General features: G+C 41.5%; 1 protein-coding gene across 1 annotated transcript; it reads right to left on the bottom strand.

Moving 5' to 3' along the window:
* Positions 1-691: 691 nt before the first annotated feature.
* dusp3a (dual specificity phosphatase 3a) lies at positions 692-21,442 on the bottom strand. The gene is made up of 4 exons (XM_020454386.2): positions 21,270-21,442; positions 20,991-21,190; positions 8,664-8,896; positions 692-6,623 (listed from the first exon to the last, which is right to left on the bottom strand). The coding sequence occupies exons 2-4, from the start codon at positions 21,164-21,166 to the stop codon at positions 6,382-6,384; spliced, it is 651 nt and encodes a 216-aa protein (XP_020309975.1). The 5' UTR covers positions 21,167-21,190; positions 21,270-21,442; the 3' UTR covers positions 692-6,381.
* Between the last annotated feature and the right edge of the window lie 131 nt (positions 21,443-21,573).

Here is a 21,573-nt window from a genome sequence, read left to right as displayed (position 1 = left end):
CCAGGTCATATCACGTGGATGGTCGTGGTGTTGTCTCTGCTTCGTATACTCTAGTGCAGGGGTATTCAACTCTAACCCTACGAGGTCCGGAGCCTGCCGATTCTCTGTTCTACCTGATAATTAATTGCACCCACCTGGTGTCCCAGATCTAAAAATCGATCCCTGGTTAGAGGGGAATAGTATACAAATAAAAAATAAAAGCAGTGGAACTGGCTTCAAGGTCCAGAGTTGAATTTGAGGCCTCGAGTGATTTGGAGCTATTGTGTTCTCTGTTTTCCTAAATGCATTCTTCTCTGCATTGGTAATCAAGGGCCCATCAAGGCAGAGGATGGGATAGCTTACAGCAACATATGATGGAAAATGCTCCAGTAATAGGGTATTGTCATGCAAGCCACACCAAAATGAGTCGTTCTCATGCATGGATCTACTTGGATCCGCTCTACCAGGAAAACATGGAATTATGAGTTATTATAGTATTTTGCAATGATGGCCATAATATACAGTATATTTTAGCATGTTTTTACAAGGTAATTGATTTGACCGAAATCACAGAGAAAAGAGCAAAGACATGAAATGGAGATATAGAATATCTAAAGATGTTTATAGTTCAACTGGGGTTTCTTTGTGGAGAGAAAAAAAAATACTGTATATCATTATACAGCAACCTATAAAAATGAGCCATGAACCAAAACAAGGTTAACATCTTAGCCATTTATTGTTTAACACAAGAAAGAGTCGACTTTTCAAGGTAAGAAAAAAATAACACTACAATTTAAAACCAAGTGCACTTCAACAAACAGCGTCATCTCCGTCTGCAAGGGAGCCGTCCTTCCATACTGTGTGAAGTAAGTACACAGAACTAAAATATAGAGATTGATTCTATCTTCAGTGTAAGGCTTTTGGGTAGGATTCTGTGTCATTAATGTCATAATGCATTTCCTGTGATGCGTATCCTGTTCCATCTCCAGGCAGTGCCCGCTACTGTTAGTATGAAAAGGGACAGATCGGAATGAACCCAACACAAAACAACCAAATATTGTTGATAGTGGAAATCCTCAGTGACATTAATAAAACATGAATGCAACATTGTGAGAACGTGCGAGGATAACTGGGCTGTGGAAGCCAGGCAGTGTGGGGTCATTTGTGCTAAATCTCCTGCTACTCTTTAACGCCTGTAGGGAACGTAATGGAGGGGGCCACAATGGCAACTGAGTAGGAAAAATATATCAGTGACCTTTAACCTTAAGATATCAATCACCTTTATGTCTATCTGAAGGTAAATCAGATGGGGCTGGAAACATGGAAGACATTTCAGTGAAAGGAGACTTGGGGAAGGCGGCGTCGGTATATTAACTGTTGAGTGTTTATAACAATAATAAAAAGAGCAGCATTTATTAGTACAGCAAAATAATCTAAGTATGAGACAAGAAACTACCCACTGGGCAAAAACTGGTTGAATAAATTCTAAAAAAATCTGTGATGTGGAAAACTGATTGGATTTGAAAAATAAATAAATAAACCTAAGGGAAATTCATTTTGTTTCCACTCGACTTTTAACCTAAATCCAATGACATGGTGCCATTTGTTGTTGAATTCACGTTCGTTGACAACTCAACCAAATGTAAATCAAAACTAGACGTTGAACTGACGTCTGTGCCCAGTGGGTAACACCACACACACACACACGGTGATCATTGAAATGCACATTAACAATAAAACCATACCCATTATTTCATTTTCTCTTTACAAACAGCATACTTGAACACACAAGGATATTACATTACTATAGGGCTGATTAAATACCTTCTCGTTATGGTAAAATGCAGTGACTCACAATGGCCAGAGTGCAGTTACTGTAACACACCTCCAAACTTATTAGCACCAGTGATAAAGAAGAGCAAAAAAAAAAAGATATCAAATACTGATATTTATTGTATGCTCAAAACATCAAGGAAATTATATTATACTAACAATTGGTCAGAGAAAGAGATTTTGTTTATTAACAAGTAATCTATAAGATATGTCAAAATGATTGGGGCCCCTGTTTCCAGTACTCCAGCACCCTCCCCCTGCGAGGATTACAACACTAAGTTTTTTTCTAACATTGTTATGACATTGGAGAACACATGTTGGGAGGGATCTGAGACCATTCCTCCATACAGAGGCTTTCCAGATCCTTGATATCCTTCCCCTGCTCTTATGGACGGCCCTCCTCAATTCAAACCACAGGTTTTCAATGGGGTTCAAGTCTGGAGACAGATGGCTATTGCAAAATGTTGATATTGTGGTCAATTAACTATTTTGATGTGTGCTTGGGGTTATTGTCTTGCTGGAAGATCCACAGCCTTCTGGTAGAAGCAACAATATTGTGGGCTAAAATGTCCTGGTAATGGGTAATGTTCACGATGACCTGGGACCAGTGGAAGCAAAATAGCCCCATAACATCAAAGATCCACCACCATATTTTACACTAGGTACAGCATAAACTTGCTAAACGGAATTGGCACATAGATTAAAACCGGTTCTATGGTCAGATGGCTCTTTTTTTTAAATACTTTTTGTTGTATTATTTTTGTTAAAAATTACTCTTACTTACTCAGATCATACAATCATTTCAAAATGTTTGAGCATCTTTATCAAGTGTGCCAATCATTTGAGGTGACTGGAAATATCCCTCATATAGATGAGGAATATCACATTTCCCATTCCTGACATTACAACACATAGCAAAACCATAAGCACAGAGATGTTGTAACATTAACACATTGAAAATTCAATAGTATATTATATTCAAGAGTGAATATACAGTACATCAGGGTTAGGCAACCCTGTTCTTGGAGGGCCGCAGGTACTGCAGGATTTTGTTCCAACAAGGCACCACACCTGGCCAACAGACCTAATTTATCAGTTCAGTGATTACCTAAATTCAACACACCTGGTCTTTCAGGTTGGTAAATCAAAAACACAACGTGCCTGCAGCACTCGAGGACCAGGGTTGCCTCCCCCTGCAGTACATCAATGACATATCATTCAAAAATAGACAACAATTGTCCCACTTCAGTCCATGTTTTACAATAATCTCAACTGTATAATAGACACAGCAGAAACCAGGAGTAACGATAATTGGCAAATAAAGTGTCTGCTTAACGGCATTACCATTATTTAATAAATTGTGCAAAAACATTTGAAACAGCAGGGGACACTGTTTCCCCTATCCTTCAACACATTAACAGAATGGTGTGTTTGATTCTGATCTATGGATCTGGTTCAATGTATTTTACAACCCCTTATGCATGTTATAAAGTTAACCCTTTAACCTAATTTGTGGTAAAGCAAATACTAACAAAAGGACTATCGCTAGGCTGTAGGCAGTTCAAATGCTGAAACAAATAAATAATAACCCTCATCTTAGAACAATACACCAAAATTCTCCAAATGGGTTAAATAGCTGAACCTTTCATTTGTAATCAATAAGGGTTTGAATGACCCCCTCCCATTTTTTTATTTTTTATGTCTCCAACAGTGTCTTGTTGTCTATTGTTGGGCAGTAGGAAAACAGCCTCATGGTATATTGGCCTGATAGAACGACAGAGAAAACAAAGCCAGTCATAAACAGCTACTATAGGCTGCTTGGCACAGGAAATCTATGAAATACGTTTGCGTTGACGGCACAAAAGGTTCTCAGTAACTACAGTGGGTTAGGTTGGTCTCCAGATCATACAGGAATGTTAGAGAGATCCTTCCGGAATATCGTTTTGTTTTTAGAATGGATTAATTAGGGGGGGGAAAAAATGCAATTTTGTGCAGTTTCCGTGATGGTGCTTATAAATAGTAGTGTGACAGAGGAGGCTGGTGCTATAAGAGGACGGGCTCATTGTAATGGCTGGAATGGAACTCCATATGTTTGATACAATTCCATTCCAGCCATTACAATGAGCCCATGCTCATAGTGCTCCTCCCACCAGCCTCCTCGTTGACTTGTCAATGATAAGTTAAGTTGGGGTCAGAGCATAGAGCATCCGAGTCAGAGAGAACATCCCATCAGTCATCAGCATGAGTCACAGAATCAATAGATTCGAATAAAAATAGATCTACAATCCCTCCATGTATATCCCCAACAGAACGCAGAGGAAAAAGCATGAAGGCATCTTTAAATACAGATATTGGAATATAGGAGGAATGTAGAAGAGTTAGTAGAGGACTGAGTGATCTAATGTTGACATAAGAACTACAGTATAAGTGCTACAGTGATATACACATGTACTAACGATACTTACACATTATAGACACATTGCTCTACATTCATATATGTCAATGCTTAAATATGTATATACATGTATAATATTTCTATGTATATAGATGTATAAAATGAGGAATAGATGGTGCCGTATGACATAACGTAACCTCGTTTTCAGAGTTCAATTTCTCAGACAGAGATAACTATTTCCACTTCTATTCATTCCACCCATGGATGCACCAATAAGCCCGTAGGCCTCTATGCTGAGCGACTGAGCTCTATCGGATTTGACACATGGGAAGAACCGGGTGAACTAACCGTGGCTATGCTAGACCCCTCTTTAGTACATCGTTTCCAAAATGGAGTGATGATGGTTCGTTAGGACTCGCTGTCCCTGCTAGTGGGGCTGGATCCAGTGACTGTCTATCACACTTGACCATGAAGTTAAGTCAAAGACAACTCCGGATGCAACAGGGACATTTGAGGGGTAAACCCCCCCCCCCCTGCCCCAGGCTTAGATGTCTTGTGAGCTTGCCTGGAGCCTTTGGGTCTTTCCATTGATTCGAATGTCATTTAAAGACAGAAATTGTTTCAGAAAGCTGTAGAGCCTTCCACAATTCATCTCAATTCATGTGCAACACCGGTTATAATCATTTCTGAGACGTTTCTCTTGGTTGTGATCATAAACTGGGTGGTTTGATCCCTGAATGCTGATTGGCTGAAATACGTGGTATATTAGACCATATACCACATTTATTTTGACTGATCTAATTACATTTGTAACCAGTTTATAATAGCAATAAAGCACCTAGGGGGTTTGTGGTATATGGCCAATATACCACGGCTAAGGGCTTTATCCAGGCACTCTGGGTTGCGTTGTGCGAAAGAACATCCCGTAGCCGTGGTATATTGACCATATATCACACCCCCTCATGCCTTATTGCTTAAATATATACTTCAATAGGATGGCAGGGCATTGAGACATACAGTATACTGCAATGTACTAATACAGACAAACAGAAAAGCCTTGGGAGTTCACCTCCAAATTGGCATAACATTAGTATGCACATATTGGTTCAAGGCAGTTGACATATAACAGCCAATTCTGGCATTGATTGACAGTGGAGCTGTATATCTATGGGATGGACACAACGATGGATGTGCACTTTGGAATTGGCAGTGGGTACCTGTCTGGCATGGTAAGTGCGTTTTCCTTTGTAAATAGGTTCCATCCCTGTAAATGCACACAAAGAAAGTGTGCTGCTGCTTGCTTCTACATAGACATGATGTGTGTGTGTGTGTGTGTGTGTTGCTGCTTGCTTCTACTTAGACATGATGGGTGTGTGTGTGTGTATGACATCTTGGGGAGCCAGTCTCTATGGAATGTTTGTTTTTTTATACACCAAATTAGCCCACCCAACACTACCCATGCCACTTCCTTGTGTGATGTCAGGGTGCTTCATTGTCACACCCAATCAGGAATAGTCTAAATGTCCCAAAACATTCCAGACTGGTCAGAGATCATTTTGTTGGTGTCATGACATCATTGTAGTCCGACAGTCCCGGCAGTGGGATTCTGTTTAATGATTGTGCTATAATATATTATTTGTACTCTTCCGACCTCAGAGCTCCAAGTGGAACACGGAGAGAAATGTTCAGTGTTTTAAACATATGGTCTAGGGAATGCTTCATTGGTCAAGTCAAAACTTCACACACAAAACTTTGGGGCTGTGTGTGCCAGCGGTGGGACGTATGCTTCTGGAATCTACAGAGAGAAGATGGGTGACCGAGTAAACTGGAAAGCACTGAGCCATGGTTAGATGGATGCCTGCATGCCCCAGGTACCCTCTTTTCCACACCCCTCGGTCTAACATACTTCCCCCACTATCGGAACAAATGTACCCAAGGAGACCAGCAGAGTGAGAGACAGAGAGCGAGAGACAGAGTGAGAAAGAGGACGGCAGCATGACAGATAGGAGAGTTTGTGTGAGAGAAAGTTATTGTGTGACTGTCACCATGTATGTACAGTGCATGCATGTTACATGTATGTGCATGTGTGTGAGACGTTTGGCGGTCAGGGTGGATTGAGTCAGGTTGTCTCCTATGGAAGGCAGAATAAGAGGGTTTGGGTCTCTCTCCCTCTCTTACTTTGTCTTTAACCTGGCAGCCACGACTGGCATCACCCCATTCAACTTGCCCTCTTTTGCCAGCTTCTCGTTGAGTTGGCACAGCTGGCGCAGAAAGCCGTCATTGGGGCCGATCTCTCTCTTCAGCCTCACCGTGGCAACCGCCACCCGGGCGTCCAGGTTGTGGCGCAGCATGAGGTAAGCGATGACAATGGTGGGCGAGCGGCTGTAGCCCTCTCGGCAGTGGACGTACACCTTCCCTGATGGACACAGACAGACACTTAGGGCTACATCCCCATTCTCCTCAATGGCCCCCTTGACTCAACTCCTTCATGAACACTAATAGTTGAGAGGACTGGATAGTGTTCCACTATACTGCTTAAACCCATCAAATGCTTTCAGATCAGTTGTCTTGAAGGAATGGATACAATGGATATGTAAACTACGCATGCATTTGTGTGTGCATAAATACACTCAACATCCCACTCCTCAACTCATGTATTTATTATCGACCCCCCTACTCCCCAGGAGGAATACAGTGCCAACTTCACTGAGAAGCCAATCTGCTCGTGCTCAATTCCGATATGCCGACTCTGCAGTGTTTGAAACCTGACACCGCTCCCAGCGTCTCGGGGCTCTTGCCATTTAAGTGACCTCTGTCCAATCCCCAATCACCCTGCCTCCCGCCAATCAATCCAGGGCTGACTGTAGACGCTCAGAACATACACACGGAATCAGCTGCTCATCACTTCACACACACACACACACACTTGCTGACGAGGCACATGCACAAGCTCCGTCCCTGACCTTTCCACAGCTCGGCAGGGGGGGATCACAAAATGTCACTGATCAAGGTTACAGCAAGACACCATATCCACCAGAGTGAGCTGGTGTTTCCGGCTTGTTGGAAAGATAAGTGTCCTCCTCCTCTCCTACTGTAGCCACTGTGATTGACTGGGGTGTAGACGCTGCTGCTGCCAAATTGCTTGGGAATTAAGACGCTTTATAATTGTTCCGCTGTGTCAAAGATTACATTAAATCAATGCCATAAAACACAGGGTTCAGGGCTCCAATTAAATAGGCCCCGAGGGTATGTCAACACCCCAGTAATGTTTTGGGAGAGGGGAGCCAGAGTTGTAGTCAGAGATAGATGGCTGTTCTTGTTCTTTCGGTCTACAGAGGCTGGTATGAGTTAGAGGGGTTTGGTTGAAGTGAATGGCACTCCCTTTATCTTTTGTTGTTCGGCTTCCCTGCTAGATTTCCCTTTGTTTTGTCTTGGTTGGTGCTCTGTTACAAATCTCCGACACATATTTTAAATAGTACTGTCAAACGCATTCAATGTGCTGTTCAATGCAAAGTTTCAAACAGTGTCATGGTAATTTATCACATCAAAATGGCCCTCTTGAAGTGACATCTTCTAAGCATATTTTACTGGAACACAGCGCAAAGGAAAAATGATGTGTGCCAAACCGGTGTCTGTGCTTGCTCTCTCTGGAAAAATGTGGAGTGTCTGGTTTGGTACAATAGATCCATCTATGATCACCACAAATGTTCTTCTCACCACATGTAGCCAATCGAAACATCCGATGATATAGCAATGTGCAATAGGACTAGCCTGAGAAACCGTTTACAGCAATATCTCTTACCGGTGACAGAGAATGCATCATTAAACATGTTATACCCTGAAGGACCGTTTCTGTTACTCCTCTTCTCATAACAGACTTGGAGCAACAAGAGGTGATCATACAGTTTTAACCAGGGGAACAAATATTTTGAAATGAGAAAAAATAAATAAACTGAGGGGAAACAGCATACTGCTCTTTGACCAATAAGGGGCGATTGGCGCTCCATTTTCCAGTACAGAAATAAATCAGGTATTTGGCTTCTAAATTACATGGTGAAAAGGTAAATACACAATAACGCATACAAAGTAAATACCTGTAGAAACAGTAGCTTAAAATAAAGCTCCCCCAATTATTTACATCAGACAACCTACTGTAGAAGAGAGACAGAGACCACATGGAGACCAATGCTAAAGGCATATCAATTCACCTCAGTCAACCATGTCCTGAAGTCAATTGAACTGGGCCTCTTCAATGTACATCACTATGGAATGCCAAACAGATTGTCACTTAGTCGAACAAACAGCTCAGTAACAACAGGCGGTAATGGCTGGAACGGAACATGGTTTCCATGTGTTTGATACCCTTCCATTCACTCCATTCCATCATTTACTATGAGCCGTCCTCCCCTCGCCAGCCTCCTGTGGTAAAAGAGAACCCAGAGTAATCAGTTCTCACCTTTGCCATTGTTGTGTGCCAGAGCCTTCTCGATGAAGTCTGCCCCCTCCTCAAAAAATGTACTGAGGTTGAACTGAGGCTTGTCGTTGGCCTGGATGCCGTGGTAGGTGATGCCCGAGCCAGCATAGAACTCTGCGTTGGTGTTGACGTGCATGAAGGAGTTGCCCTCCGCCGCGTTCAGGATGTGGGTCACACCCAGCTTCTGCAGACGCATCAGATTCTGGCCCACAAACCTGGGGAGGTAGACCATAGAAATAGATATTTCTATGAGGTAGACATCAGACATTGATTATGAATGGGCCCCATCTGAGAACAGTGGCTTCCAGAGTCACTATTATCAGCTTTGTAGAGTAGCTACTCAAGACAAGTTAGAGTAAATAAGCAATGGCTGTCAAACTAAACATCACAATGTACAAGGTTCCACAAAACCAAGTTTTAGCAGCTGACTGTTTTAAAACTACAGTCCAAAGTTGTCCCAAACCTGCTATTCAAGCCATTGTCCTAACAATATCTCAACGCCTCTCCAGCTCGTCACCCTAAATGTTCGGAGTTGCCACAGCACTCTTAGCTCATTGTTGTGAAAATTGTGTTGAATGGGTTTTACTGCATGTCGATTTTCACACCCAACACAGGCCACCCCATCTAGCCCGGTCTCAGACCTAGCTGTCGACGTGGCCTTGCTCTGCCATGGCTGGTTGGAGCTTGAACGGAATAAATGGTGGAGCCGCTTTTAGACAGTGGAGATGTCTGCCTATGTTAGTGCCCCCCCAGGGGACAGGGGAATGTCCGGAGCAATGGAGACATGCCAAGGAAAAGGATATCTTGGGTGCTGCCCAGGGGAAGACAGAAAGCCATGGGCATCCTGAGCACTGACCGAAATAGAGCTACGCAAACTCAGGGAGGTGGAAAGAAAAGAAAAAAGAAAGAAAAGAAAATAAATGAAAAAAAGGTCAAAGAAGAAAGAAAAAAGAAAATTTAAAAAATTCAAAGGAAGAAAATAAAAAATAAATAAAAAATGAAAAGATAAATAAAAAGAAAACGAAAGAAAGGAAAGAAAATAAAGAAAATAAAAACTATATGGGGAGAGGAAAGAGAGTGCAGAGGGGGAGAGGAGAGAGAAAGAGATACAGATAGGGCAAGAGAGACAGAATGAAGGATAGAGGGGTCGTGTCCAAAATGCCAGGATGTCATACTCATTTCGGCTTTTCATCAAGGAGAATTCACAGCACACTATTAAGGAAGATAATCGTCTTTTTACACTCCAGTGTGTTTGACAACAGCTGATAATCAGAATAGGGGACGTGCTCTACAAAAATAAACAACATTTTGGGGAATTGCGCATTAGATGACGTCTTCTCAGCATGTTTGAGTAGCATGTTTGTTGCTTACTGCATACGTTTTTACTAAACAGTACAGTAAACAGTATCTAAATAGAATGTAGTATGATTAGTACACAGCATGTCATTTTGGTAAGTAATAGGAAAGACAGATTTCAGACAAGGCCAGAAAGAGAAGAGAGGCTAGAGCGCTCCATACACAGCCAGCTCCACTCCAGTGACTGCATCTCCATCTACTCAACTTCCAGACAACTATACATCTCTTTCTGCTCTCCTCCATCTCTGCTCCCTTCCTTCATGCGTTTCCCTATTGCACTATTGCAGTTTAGTTTCAACTCATGGCCACTATGGGGCACAGATTTATCACATGATCAAGGGTACAAATTCAACCCTGACAGAAAATACCCCCCCAAACAAAACAAAAAATATTGGGTAGGACAGGATGGTAGCTATGACCTGAAACCATTATCTCTCCAGTTGCCAGTTCAGACACCCTACCTGGTATTTAAACTAGCCACCTTCCAGATACTCCTATCACTAGGTATATACAGTGCCTTCAGAAAGTATTCTCACCTCTTTACTTTTTCCACACTTTGTTGTGTAAAAGCTGGAATTTAAAATTGAGTGTTTTTAGTCTCTGGTCTACACACACACACACACACACACACAATACTCCATAATGTCAAAGTGGAATTGTTTTATTTAATTTTTTACAAATTAATAAAAATGAAAAGCTGAAATGTCTTGAGTCAATAAGTATTCTAAGCCCTTTGTTATGACAAGCCTAAATAAGTTCAGGAGTAAAAATGTGCTTAACAAGTCACATAATAAGTTGCATGGACTCTGTGTGCCATAATAGTTAATCATTCACAAATAATGTTACTTCATCTCTGTACCCAACACGTACAGATAATTGTAAGGTCCCTTAGTCGAGCAATGAATTTCAAAAACAGATTTAACTACAAAGACCAGAGAGTTTTTCCCAATGCCTTGCAAAGATGAGCACCTATTGGTAGATGGGTTTAAAAAAAAGCAGACATGGAATATCCCTTTGAGCATGGTGTAGTTATTAATTACACTTTGGATAGTGTATCAGTATACCCAGTCACCACTAAGATATTGGCGTCCTTCCTAACTCAGTTGCCGAAGAGGAAGGAAACCGCTCAGGGATTTCACCATGAGGTCAATGATTACTTCAAAACAGTTACAGAGATGAATAGCTGCGATAGGACAAAACTGAGGATGGATCAACAACATCGTAGTTACTCGACAATACCAGCCTAATTAACAGAGCGAAAATAAGGAAGCTTGTACAGAAAATCATAGAGGAAAATCTGTTTCGGTCTGTTTTTCTCTAGACACTGGGAGATTCATTTACCTTCAGTAGGACAATAACCGAAGATAGTGAATGTTCCTAAGTGGCCGAGTGACAGTTTTTTGATACATATATATTTTTTATATTGCAGATAGATTGTGGCTTCCCTCAATGTAATTGTCAGCATCATTTCCAATCCCCCATATATTTTTAGGTATATATTAGACACACACACTACCAGTCAAACATTTGGACACACCTACTCATTCAAGTTTTTCTTAATTTTTTTTTTACATTGTAGAATAATAGTGAAGATATAAAAACGATTAAATAACACATATGGAAGTAGTAACCAAAAAAGGGTTATAAAATATATTTGGATTTGTGTATTTGAGATTATTCAAAGGAGTCCCCCTTTGCTTTGATGACAGCTTTGCACACTCTTGGCATTCTCTGAACCAGCTTCATGAGGTAGTCACCTGGAATGCATTTAAATTAAACAGATTTAATTTGTGGAATTAATTTGTGGAATTTCTTTTCTTCTTAATGCATTTGAGCCAATCAGTTGTGTTGTGACAAAGTAGGGGTGTATTACAGAAGATAGCCCTATTTGGTAAAAGACCAAGTTCATATTAGGATAAGAACAGCTCAGATAATTCTTAAAGACATGAAGGTCAGTCAATCCGGAAAATGTCAAGAACTTTGAATGTTTCTTCAAGTGCAGTCGCAAAAACCATCAAGTGCTATGATGTAACTGGCTCTAATGAGGACCGCCACAGGAAAGGAAGACCCAGAGTTACCTCTGCTGCAGAGGATAAGTTCATTAGAGTTACCAGCCTCAGAAATTACAGCCCAAATAAATGCTTCAGAGTTAAAGTAACAGACATTTCAACATCAATTGTTCAGAGGAGACTGTGTGAATCAGGCCTTGCGTCGAATTGCTGAAAAGAAACCACTACTAAAGAACACCAATAATAAGAAGAGCCTTGCTTGCCCAAGAAATACAAGCAATTGATATTGGTTGAAATCTGTCCTTAGGTCTGATGAGTCCACATTTGAGATTTTTGGTTCCAACCGGTGTCTTTGTGAGATGCAGAGTAGGTGAATGGAGGACCTCAGCATGTGTGGTTCCCACTGTGAAGCATGAAGGAGGTGTGATGGTGTGGGGTGCTTTGCTGGTGACACAGTCTGTGATTTATTTAGAATTCAAGGCACACTTAATCAGCATGGCTACCACAGCATTCTGCAGCGATACACCATCCCACCTGAGTGGCATTTGTTTTTCAACAGGGCAATGACCCAACACACCTCCAGGCTGTGTAAGGACTATTTGACCAAGAAGGAGTTTTTTTATTTTACCTTTATTTAACCAGGTAGGCTAGTTGAGAACAAGTTCTCATTTACAACTGCGACCTGGCCAAGATAAAGCAAAGCAGTGCGACACAAACGACAAACATACATACAGTCAATAATACAATAGAGAAAGTCTATATACAGTGTGTGCAAATGAGGTCGGATAATGGGGGGTGAGGCAATAAATAGGCCATAGTGGCAAAATTATTACAGTTAAACACTGGGGTGATAGATGTGCAGAAAATGAGTGTGCAAACAGCAGTACTGGGGTGCAAAGGAGCAAAAATAAATATGTTGATGAGGTAGTTGGGTGGGCTATTTACAGATTGGCTACATACAGGTGCATCTGTGAGCTGCTCTGAGAGCTGATGCTTAAAGAGTGATGGAGTGCTGCATCAGATGACCTGGCAATCCACAAATCACCCAACCTCAACCCAATTGAGATGGTTTGGGATGAGTTGGACTGCAGGAAAAGCAGCCAACAAGTGCTCAGCATATGTGGGAACTCCTTCAAGACTGTTGGAAAAGCATTCCAGGTGAAGCTGGTTGAGAGAATGCCAAGCGTGTGCAAAGCTGTCATCAAGGCCAGGGGTGGCTATTTGAAGAATCTCAAATATATTTTGATTTGTTTAACACTTTTTTGGTTACTACATGATTCCATATGTGGTATTTCATAGTTTATGTCTTCACTATTATTCTACAATGTAGAAAATTGTAAAAATAAAGAAAAACCCTTGAATGAGTAGGTGTGTCCAAACTTTTGACTGGTACTGTATATATATATTTTTACCAACGTTCACATTTTTCTTACACTTTCAGAGTATTTTGTGTAGATCGCTAACAAAAAAATGACAAATAAATCCATTTTAATCCCACTTTGTAAAACAACAAAATGTAGAAAAAGGGGTGTGAATACTCTCTGAAGGCCCTGTACCTACCTACCTAATTGAATACAGTTTCTGTTAATTGTACTTACTCTGCTCTACATCATCTCGCCCCCGAGTGCTCTACAGTTGGATAAGCATATCATCCGGCTCCAGGCAGGGGTGTGGAGAGGCTGAGTGACCCTGGATGGGTCCCCTGAGACAGAGGGTCAACACACCCACGCTGCCTCACGCTGCCGGGCTGACTAATAAAGATCCAGTCTGCCACCATCTTTCTTTATGACTGGGGATGAGGCAGCCCATCTGTCTGCCTGCCTGTAGGCCAAGGCTCCTCCGAGGTGCTGGAGCGATGGCTTCTGTACATGGGGCTCAGCCGCTCAGATCTGCCCACAGAGACCCATAACTCACACACACACACTCTCGCTCTCCCCCTTGCACTCTCTCGCTTTTTCTCTCCCCACTGTGTCTATCCATCTCTCTCCCTACTGTGTCTACCCTTTTTTCTTCTCTCTCTCTCGCTCTTCCTGCTGTGAGGCTTTGTCTATCTTGGTGGAGCCATGGAAGATTGCGGTCATATTTCTCCTGTAATGACGATGACTGTGTGAGAGGAAGGTGTGTGTGTGTGTGTCACATTGAGCATGTGTACAGTGCATGTATGCGTTTCAGAGTATGTACATATAAGCTCCTGAGTCTACAGATATAGCCAATATTACTTGAGCATCTATGCGTACGTGCGTCTGAATGTGAGTGTGTACACCAGTGCCTGCCCGCATGTGTGCATACCTGCTTGTGTGTGTGTGTGTGTGTGTGTGTTTACATGTCCTCCACTCATACTCCTCCTCTCTGCAGTCCCAGTCTATCCATTATTAATACAAGCCTTTACAAAGAGCCAAAGTGTGCCATCAACCAGGGGCTGCCCAGCGCTTTTATATTAAAGCCTGAGTGGGCGTCGACGAAAGCATTTTAGCACACCTTACATCATGGCTCCCATCGACATCCGGGTTCCATGGATGGTGTTTTTTTTCAGAGAGAAACTCACTACTCAAGTTTGTGTTACGAGCCTACTAGACTTTTCAAGCAGGGAGTGTTTTAACATGATAGCTTCTAAAGCTAACAGAGCTCTGTTGGAAAATATTACGAGCATTTTGGTGTCAAGATCCCACATGTACAATGAAACTTAACTCATAATTAAATAATGACAATTATAGGTTAAAATCAACTCATAATTAAATAATGACAATTATAGGTTAAAATAAACAATATCTTCTATAATATATATATGGTTTTTTTTGTGTGAAAATTGATCAATCTGCCCCCTCAGACTTAATGGGCATGACACTGTGTGTGTGTGTGTGTGTGTGTGTGTGTGTGTGTGTGTGTGTGTGTGTTTGTCTGTCCATTGTTTTAAATTAACAGCAGCCAGCTACTTATCAGCTTGAGCTATGTGGCAACAGTGGTCTAATCATCACACAGATTCTGTTGCAAAATGTGTAGTCTGTTTCCATTGGACAAATTCAGTTTCGTTACATTACGTTTGCCCTGTTTGCTTCCGCTTGAATACACCTCTTCTCTGGCTGACCTTCAACATAGAACATGTGAGAAGCCACTGGTTCCTGTGGAACAGACAGTGGTGTGAGTGGTCAGTGTGTCGACCCTAATCAATAGGCAATCCATACATCTTCCTGGTACCTCTGCCATAAACCCTTTACTCTACTTTGGACGATGATGCACTTCAAGATATGAGGTCTATTTTAAGCATCGGTTGTTCTCTCACAAATACAATGAATATGGCAGTGAAATATCTTGTCATGAAATGTACTGTAAGCAGAAAGGATATACACATTCTATTTACTGTGCGGTCTCCAATATCTAAGGGTCTTCTTTACGCGTTTCAAAATAAAGGTAAAAAACCCAGACGACATTTAACCACTTAGAACATGACCATTGTGTAAGCTTAGTCGAAGACAAGATGTCTTGTCAATGTGTCAGTTGTCTCTTGGCCCGAGAGAGTGGCACATTCAAATTGATTTTGTTGTAACACAGAGATAATGTCCTTGCTTTCTATCCAGCTCACCCTCTTAATGCTCTCTTGGCAATGACTGCAGCCAAGTGATGGATATCATTAGACAAGAGGGAGAGACTTAGGAGTTTCCTGTACATGGGTAAAGGAAAACTATACAATCTATTATTGATTGTCAAATTCTGTATATTAAAGTTGCACTATTCAGAAATTGCTCCTCCATGTCCTGGTTACTAAAACTCGAATAGTTCGCCTAATTTCAGTTTATGTGACAAAATAAGCTGGTATAGTGTAAAGAATCATTGTACAATCTAAACCGCTGTGAAATATATTTTCCATAACCAAATATATTGTTGTTTCAGCTGTTTGAAGCTGGTGTACATTTTGGTCAGGTCACCCAAAAAGTGACATATTGCCACTAAGACCGAGCTATTTCACGTTACTGTGCTTGTCCTCAATGTGGATTTCTTTCACCCAAGTACATGTAAAACACACACATGGACTTCATTCATGACATCTTATTCATAGTGTCTCGACTAGGTGTGTGTAGTGTTTGTGTGCTGGACTTTACATATACATTGGGGCTGACACACCTCCGACATGCGCACAGCATAAGGGATTACTAGGAACTGACCTCACTGGAATGGTGGGCTGTAAATTGTGGGGAAGACACGGCACCCTCATTACATAGTACACAGTCAACCAACCACATCGCATTTATAGCTGGGTCGTTCCACGAAATGAGTGCATTTTGCCTGCCTTGGATATTGTAGCCCTTTACACTCGTACCTGTATAAGGGTTTAAAATGGCAGCGTAGTGGCTGTACAGTTACATGCTATTCATGATGTCAGAGCTCTGGCTCTGCGCTTCAAAGCGCTGTATGGGTTTTGACTGACAGCCATTCTGAATTTGAGCACCGCACGCAACAAGAAGTTGCCCCCATCCCCCTGAGGGAAATTCTGTACATTAAGAGGACTATGTATTTTTAAAGATGAAACGTTGGGGATTATAATATATACCGCTTTGACGTCATACAAGCAAGCCAAACACAGAGAGTCCAAAATGTGCACTTCACATTTCCAAATCATAAAACTCATGGCATAATGTGTCAACATTTCTGATCACTATGCTTGATGTACAGTTACAAGATGACATGGCGTCACACCCTGGGTTGTACGGAACAGAATGAGCCTGTTCGTTTATTGGGAAGAAAAGTCACCCCGGCATATGCACCAGAATGCACTCATGACTTTCTATGCGCACCAAAATTACAATCCGTTTCTCTGATTTGCGTTGTGAAAGCCTAACACTGTAAGATCGTATACAGTGCATTCGGAAAGTATTCAGACCCCTTGACTTTTTCCACATTTTGTTACATCCTCATTCTAAAATGGATTAACTTGTTTTTTTCCCCTCATCAATCTACACACAATACCCCATAATGAGAAATAAACCGGTTCAGCATTGTATCATAAAGGCCTGATTGGTGGAGTTCTGCAGAGATGGTGGTCCTTCTGGAAGGTTCTACCATCTCCACAGAGGAACACCAGAGCTCTGTCAGATTGACCATCAGGTTCTTGGTCACCTCCCTGACCAAGGCCCTTATCGCCCAATTGCTAAGTTTGGGCGGGTGGCCAGCTCTAGGAAGAGCCTTGGTTGTTCCAAACTTCTTCTATTTAAGGATGATGGAGGCCACTGTGTTCTTGGGGACCTTCAGTGCTGCAGAAACGTTTTGGTACCCTTTCCTAGATCTGTGCTTTGACACAATCCTGTCTCGGCGCTCCACGGACAACTCCTTCGACCTCATGGCTTGGTTTTTGCTCTGATATGCACATTCAATTGTGGGACCTTATATACAGTGCCTTGCGAAAGTTTTCGGCCCCCTTGAACTTTGCGACCTTTTGCCACATTTCAGGCTTCAAACATAAAGATATAAAACTGTATTGTTTTGTGAAGAATCAACAACAAGTGGGACACAATCATGAAGTGGAACGACATTTATTGGATATTTCAAACTTTTTTAACAAATCAAAAACTGAAAAATTGGGCGTGCAAAATTATTCAGCCCCCTTAAGTTAATACTTTGTAGCGCCACCTTTTGCTGCGATTACAGCTGTAAGTCGCTTGGGGTATGTCTCTATCAGTTTTGCACAGAGAGACTGAAATTTTTCCCCATTCCTCCTTGCAAAACAGCTCGAGCTCAGTGAGATTGGATGGAGAGCATTTATGAACAGCAGTTCAGTTCTTTCCACAGATTCTCGATTGGATTCAGGTCTGGACTTTGACTTGGCCATTCTATCACCTGGATATGTTTATTTTTGAACCATTCCATTGTAGATGTTGCTTTATGTTTTGGATCATTGTCTTGTTGGAAGACAAATCTCCGTCCCAGTCTCAGGTCTTTTGCAGACTCCATCAGGTTTTCTTCCAGAATGGTCCTGTATTTGGCTCCATCCATCTTCCCATCAATTTTAACCATCTTCCCTGTCCCTGCTGAAGAAAAGCAGGCCCAAACCATGATGCTGCCACCACCATGTTTGACAGTGGGGATGGTGTGTTCAGGGTGATGAGCTGTGTTGCTTTTACGCCAAACATAACGTTTTGCATTGTTGCCAAAAAGTTCAATTTTGGTTTCATCTGACCAGAGCACCTTCTTCCACATGTTTGGTGTGTCTCCCAGGTGGCTTGTGGCAAACTTTAAACGACACTTTTTATGGAGATCTTTAAGAAATGGCTTTCTTCTTGCCACTCTTGCATAAAGGCCAGATTTGTGCAATATACGACTGATTGTTGTCCTATTGACAGAGTCTCCCACCTCAGCAGTAGATCTCTGCAGTTCATCCAGAGTGATCATGGGCCTCTTGGCTGCATCTCTGATCAGTCTTCTCCTTGTATGAGCTGAAAGTTTAGAGGGACGGCCAGGTCTTGGTAGATTTGCAGTGGTCTGATACTCCTTCCATTTCAATATTATCGCTTGCACAGTGCTCCTTGGGATGTTTTTGTATCCAAATCCGGCTTTAAACTTCTTCACAACAGTATCTCGGACCTGCCTGATGTGTTCCTTGTTCTTCATGATGCTCTCTGCGCTTTTAACGGACCTCTGAGACTATCACAGTGCAGGTGCATTTATACGGAGACTTGATTACACACAGGTGGATTGTATTTATCATCATTAGTCATTTAGGTCAACATTGGATCATTCAGAGATCCTCACTGAACTTCTGGAGAGAGTTTGCTGCACTGAAAGTAAAGGGGCTGAATAATTTTGCACGCCCAATTTTTCAGTTTTTGATTTGTTAAAAAGGTTTGAAATATCCAATAAATGTCGTTCCACTTCATGATTGTGTCCCACTTGTTGTTGATTCTTCACAAAAAAATACAGTTTTATATCTTTATGTTTGAAGCCTGAAATGTGGCAAAAGGTCGCAAAGTTCAAGGATACATTCTCAAGGCACTGTAGACAGGTGTGTGCCTTTCCAAATCATGTCCAATCAATTGAATTTACAACAGGTGAACACCAACCAAGATGTCAATAATGATCAATGGGAAACCGGATGCACCTGAGCTCAATTTCGAGTCTCATAGCAAAGGGTCTGAATAGTTATGTAAATGTCATATTTCAGTTTTTCCATTTTAGAATAAGGCTGAAAAAGACAAGGGTTCTGAATCCCTTATGCACTGTAGAACACTTTGAAAATTCTATATTTTCAATCAGATTTTTATTTTAATAAAGACTTGGTAATGTGCCAAAATTCAGCATTTTGTCCCTCTATGCACCCTCTGACTTCTAAGAAGATTTTAACCCACTTAACCCCAACATTTCTCCAAATGTTTAACATTATTTTAAATACCAAGCTATTTTGTTACTTTGACAAAGTTATTCCTGAAGGTTATTATTTATTTAATGTGATTAGCAATTCATTTTATGGTCAACCCTGTTAAGTGATGAAAATGTTTATAATTTTTTTTTTTTTTTAATTCAGTCAAATTAGTCAAATCATAATGTAAAAGCAGGGGGGGCTGGTTCTACTCTTTTTGGCAATTTTCTGTGGTTTGTGGTGGAAATCTTAGCGGGTTGAGCTTAACACATCAACCCTGTTACCCATACTGTAGATAGACTAGAATTGTTTTAACAAATGCCATTTTCTTGTTAAGCTTGCATTACATTACCCCTCCCTGTTGCACACAAGATTCCTGTCCCAAGAGAAGTGATGGCTGATTATGCATTATTCTGACACTACTCAAAAGACACCTAATGGGTGGTACTACCAGTTAAGGGAATAGCATGAGAGACTGGTCTAGCCCTCCACTCCCCTTTGAGAGTGTATGTGTGTGTGTGTGTGTGTGTGTGTAAAGGTAAGTGAGAGACGAAGGTGTGTAGAGGGGTGTTATCAATTAAAAGGTGTTTCAATATCGGAAACAATATTGAAAACCCAAGTAGAGCCTTGGGGACCGGTGTGCATACATCAGCATTATTTACACAGGTGGAACTAAACTGATTGAAGAGCGAGTGCATTCGTTAAAAAAATATATAATAATGAAAATGTTTTTGTCTCGTCTGCTTCATTCATTTAGGCTGCACAATGTCTAGTTCCCTCATCAATATAGCCTACATTGAAACTCACAATCCAACAGTTTGAGAAAATTGTGTGTATGAATTCCATATCCGATTCTTTGTTTCGTACGAACATTTAAACCCAGATTATTTCAGCACGGCTGTATATGTAAATGTCTAATAGAATGGGGGCGTTGAATGAAACCGCGGGAGATCATCCACAGACTAGATGGTACCGATAATATAATGGAGTCGTTTCAAATAAAATCGGGCGTTTTGTACCGCCCTTCAAATACGAACGTTCGAGAGGGAACATGTGCCTCTAGAATATTCACTTTTTCCTTCATCTACTCAGAGCAATGTGCCTCTAGAAAATGCACTATTTCCTTAATCTATTCTGAGCGAGAGAACAGCCTCCTTCCATGCTCGTGACAAATATTATGAATGAAGATATTGCACATCAACACCAATCCCCTTCATACTGTTAGTTGTCAAATCCATTTGAATCCTAAAACACTTTTTATTGATGGTAGGTTGCTATAGCCTTTGTTTCTGGAATTTTGTAATTTGTTAAATTGGAAAATATTCGTTTACAATAGAGTTTTAAATAATGGGTGTCAACAATGACATTCTATAGCCTGCAAATATTGATATACATTATTCTGACATTTTCTGTGCTCAATATTGCCATATACGTGTATGTCTGAACAGATAGGGATGCGTTGCTAGGGACGATGAAGCAATATGCTACCTGTCGGTGTAATCTGATACATATAGTATGTTACTGTTTGTTTAAAGGGAAGGAAAAAAAAACTATCGTGCACAGATTCCTCAGAATTTTGGTCAAATAAAAATGACTTACGCGTTACCAACGTATATTCTAGGGAAGACCTCGTTGAAATGCTGTGTTGGTAAACTGTAAAATCCGCTGCTGTTTGACAACAGCTCGTTCAGTTGTTGCACAGTAACCTCGTTATCTGGCACTGTGACTTCAGCCGGAGGTGGTGGTTGTTGCTTTGCCGGGCTCGATTTCTTCATGGTTCCAGGCAGTCTCTCCCCGAACTGGCGAACAAAAAAGTGTCAGATTGCTGCTAGACTCTGAGTCGTGTCAATTTCAGATTTTGCAGCATTTTATTCTCACTCGAGTCGTGTTGTGTACAAGGAGTCTGAATCGCACGCTCTCTCCGCTTGCAGACACACCCCACTCGCCCACCGGCGGTCAGACACTCCAGACAGGAATTGGTTGACGACAGCGGCACGCGCGCGCAAGGGTGGTAAACGAAGACGCTATAAACAAGGCAGAGAGGGCGCCATTGGAGAGACCACTCAATTACGTTTGTTTTGCTTTTCGAATGGCATCTCTTATGCTCTTGCTGAAGCTGGGAAGAGGTAACGCCCGACAAACTACTGGAAAATACTGGTGACCATAATGAATGAAGATTATA

Source organism: Oncorhynchus kisutch, linkage group LG20, assembly GCF_002021735.2.
Source record: "Oncorhynchus kisutch isolate 150728-3 linkage group LG20, Okis_V2, whole genome shotgun sequence".
Lineage (NCBI taxonomy): Eukaryota > Metazoa > Chordata > Actinopteri > Salmoniformes > Salmonidae > Oncorhynchus > Oncorhynchus kisutch.
Note: the sequence above shows the minus strand (reverse complement) of the source record. Positions and strands in the feature narration are given on the sequence as shown.

Bases quoted from the DNA above. Each gene is read 5' to 3' on its own strand.
- dusp3a (XM_020454386.2), bottom strand. From the start codon at position 21,166: ATGAAGAAATCGAGCCCGGCAAAGCAACAACCACCACCTCCGGCTGAA. The intron at 8,897-20,990 runs GTAAGTCATTTT...CTACCTCCCCAG, and splicing joins AGAATATACGTTGGTAACGC to GTTTGTGGGCCAGAATCTGA. The intron at 6,624-8,663 runs GTGAGAACTGAT...TGTGTCCATCAG, and splicing joins GGCACACAACAATGGCAAAG to GGAAGGTGTACGTCCACTGC.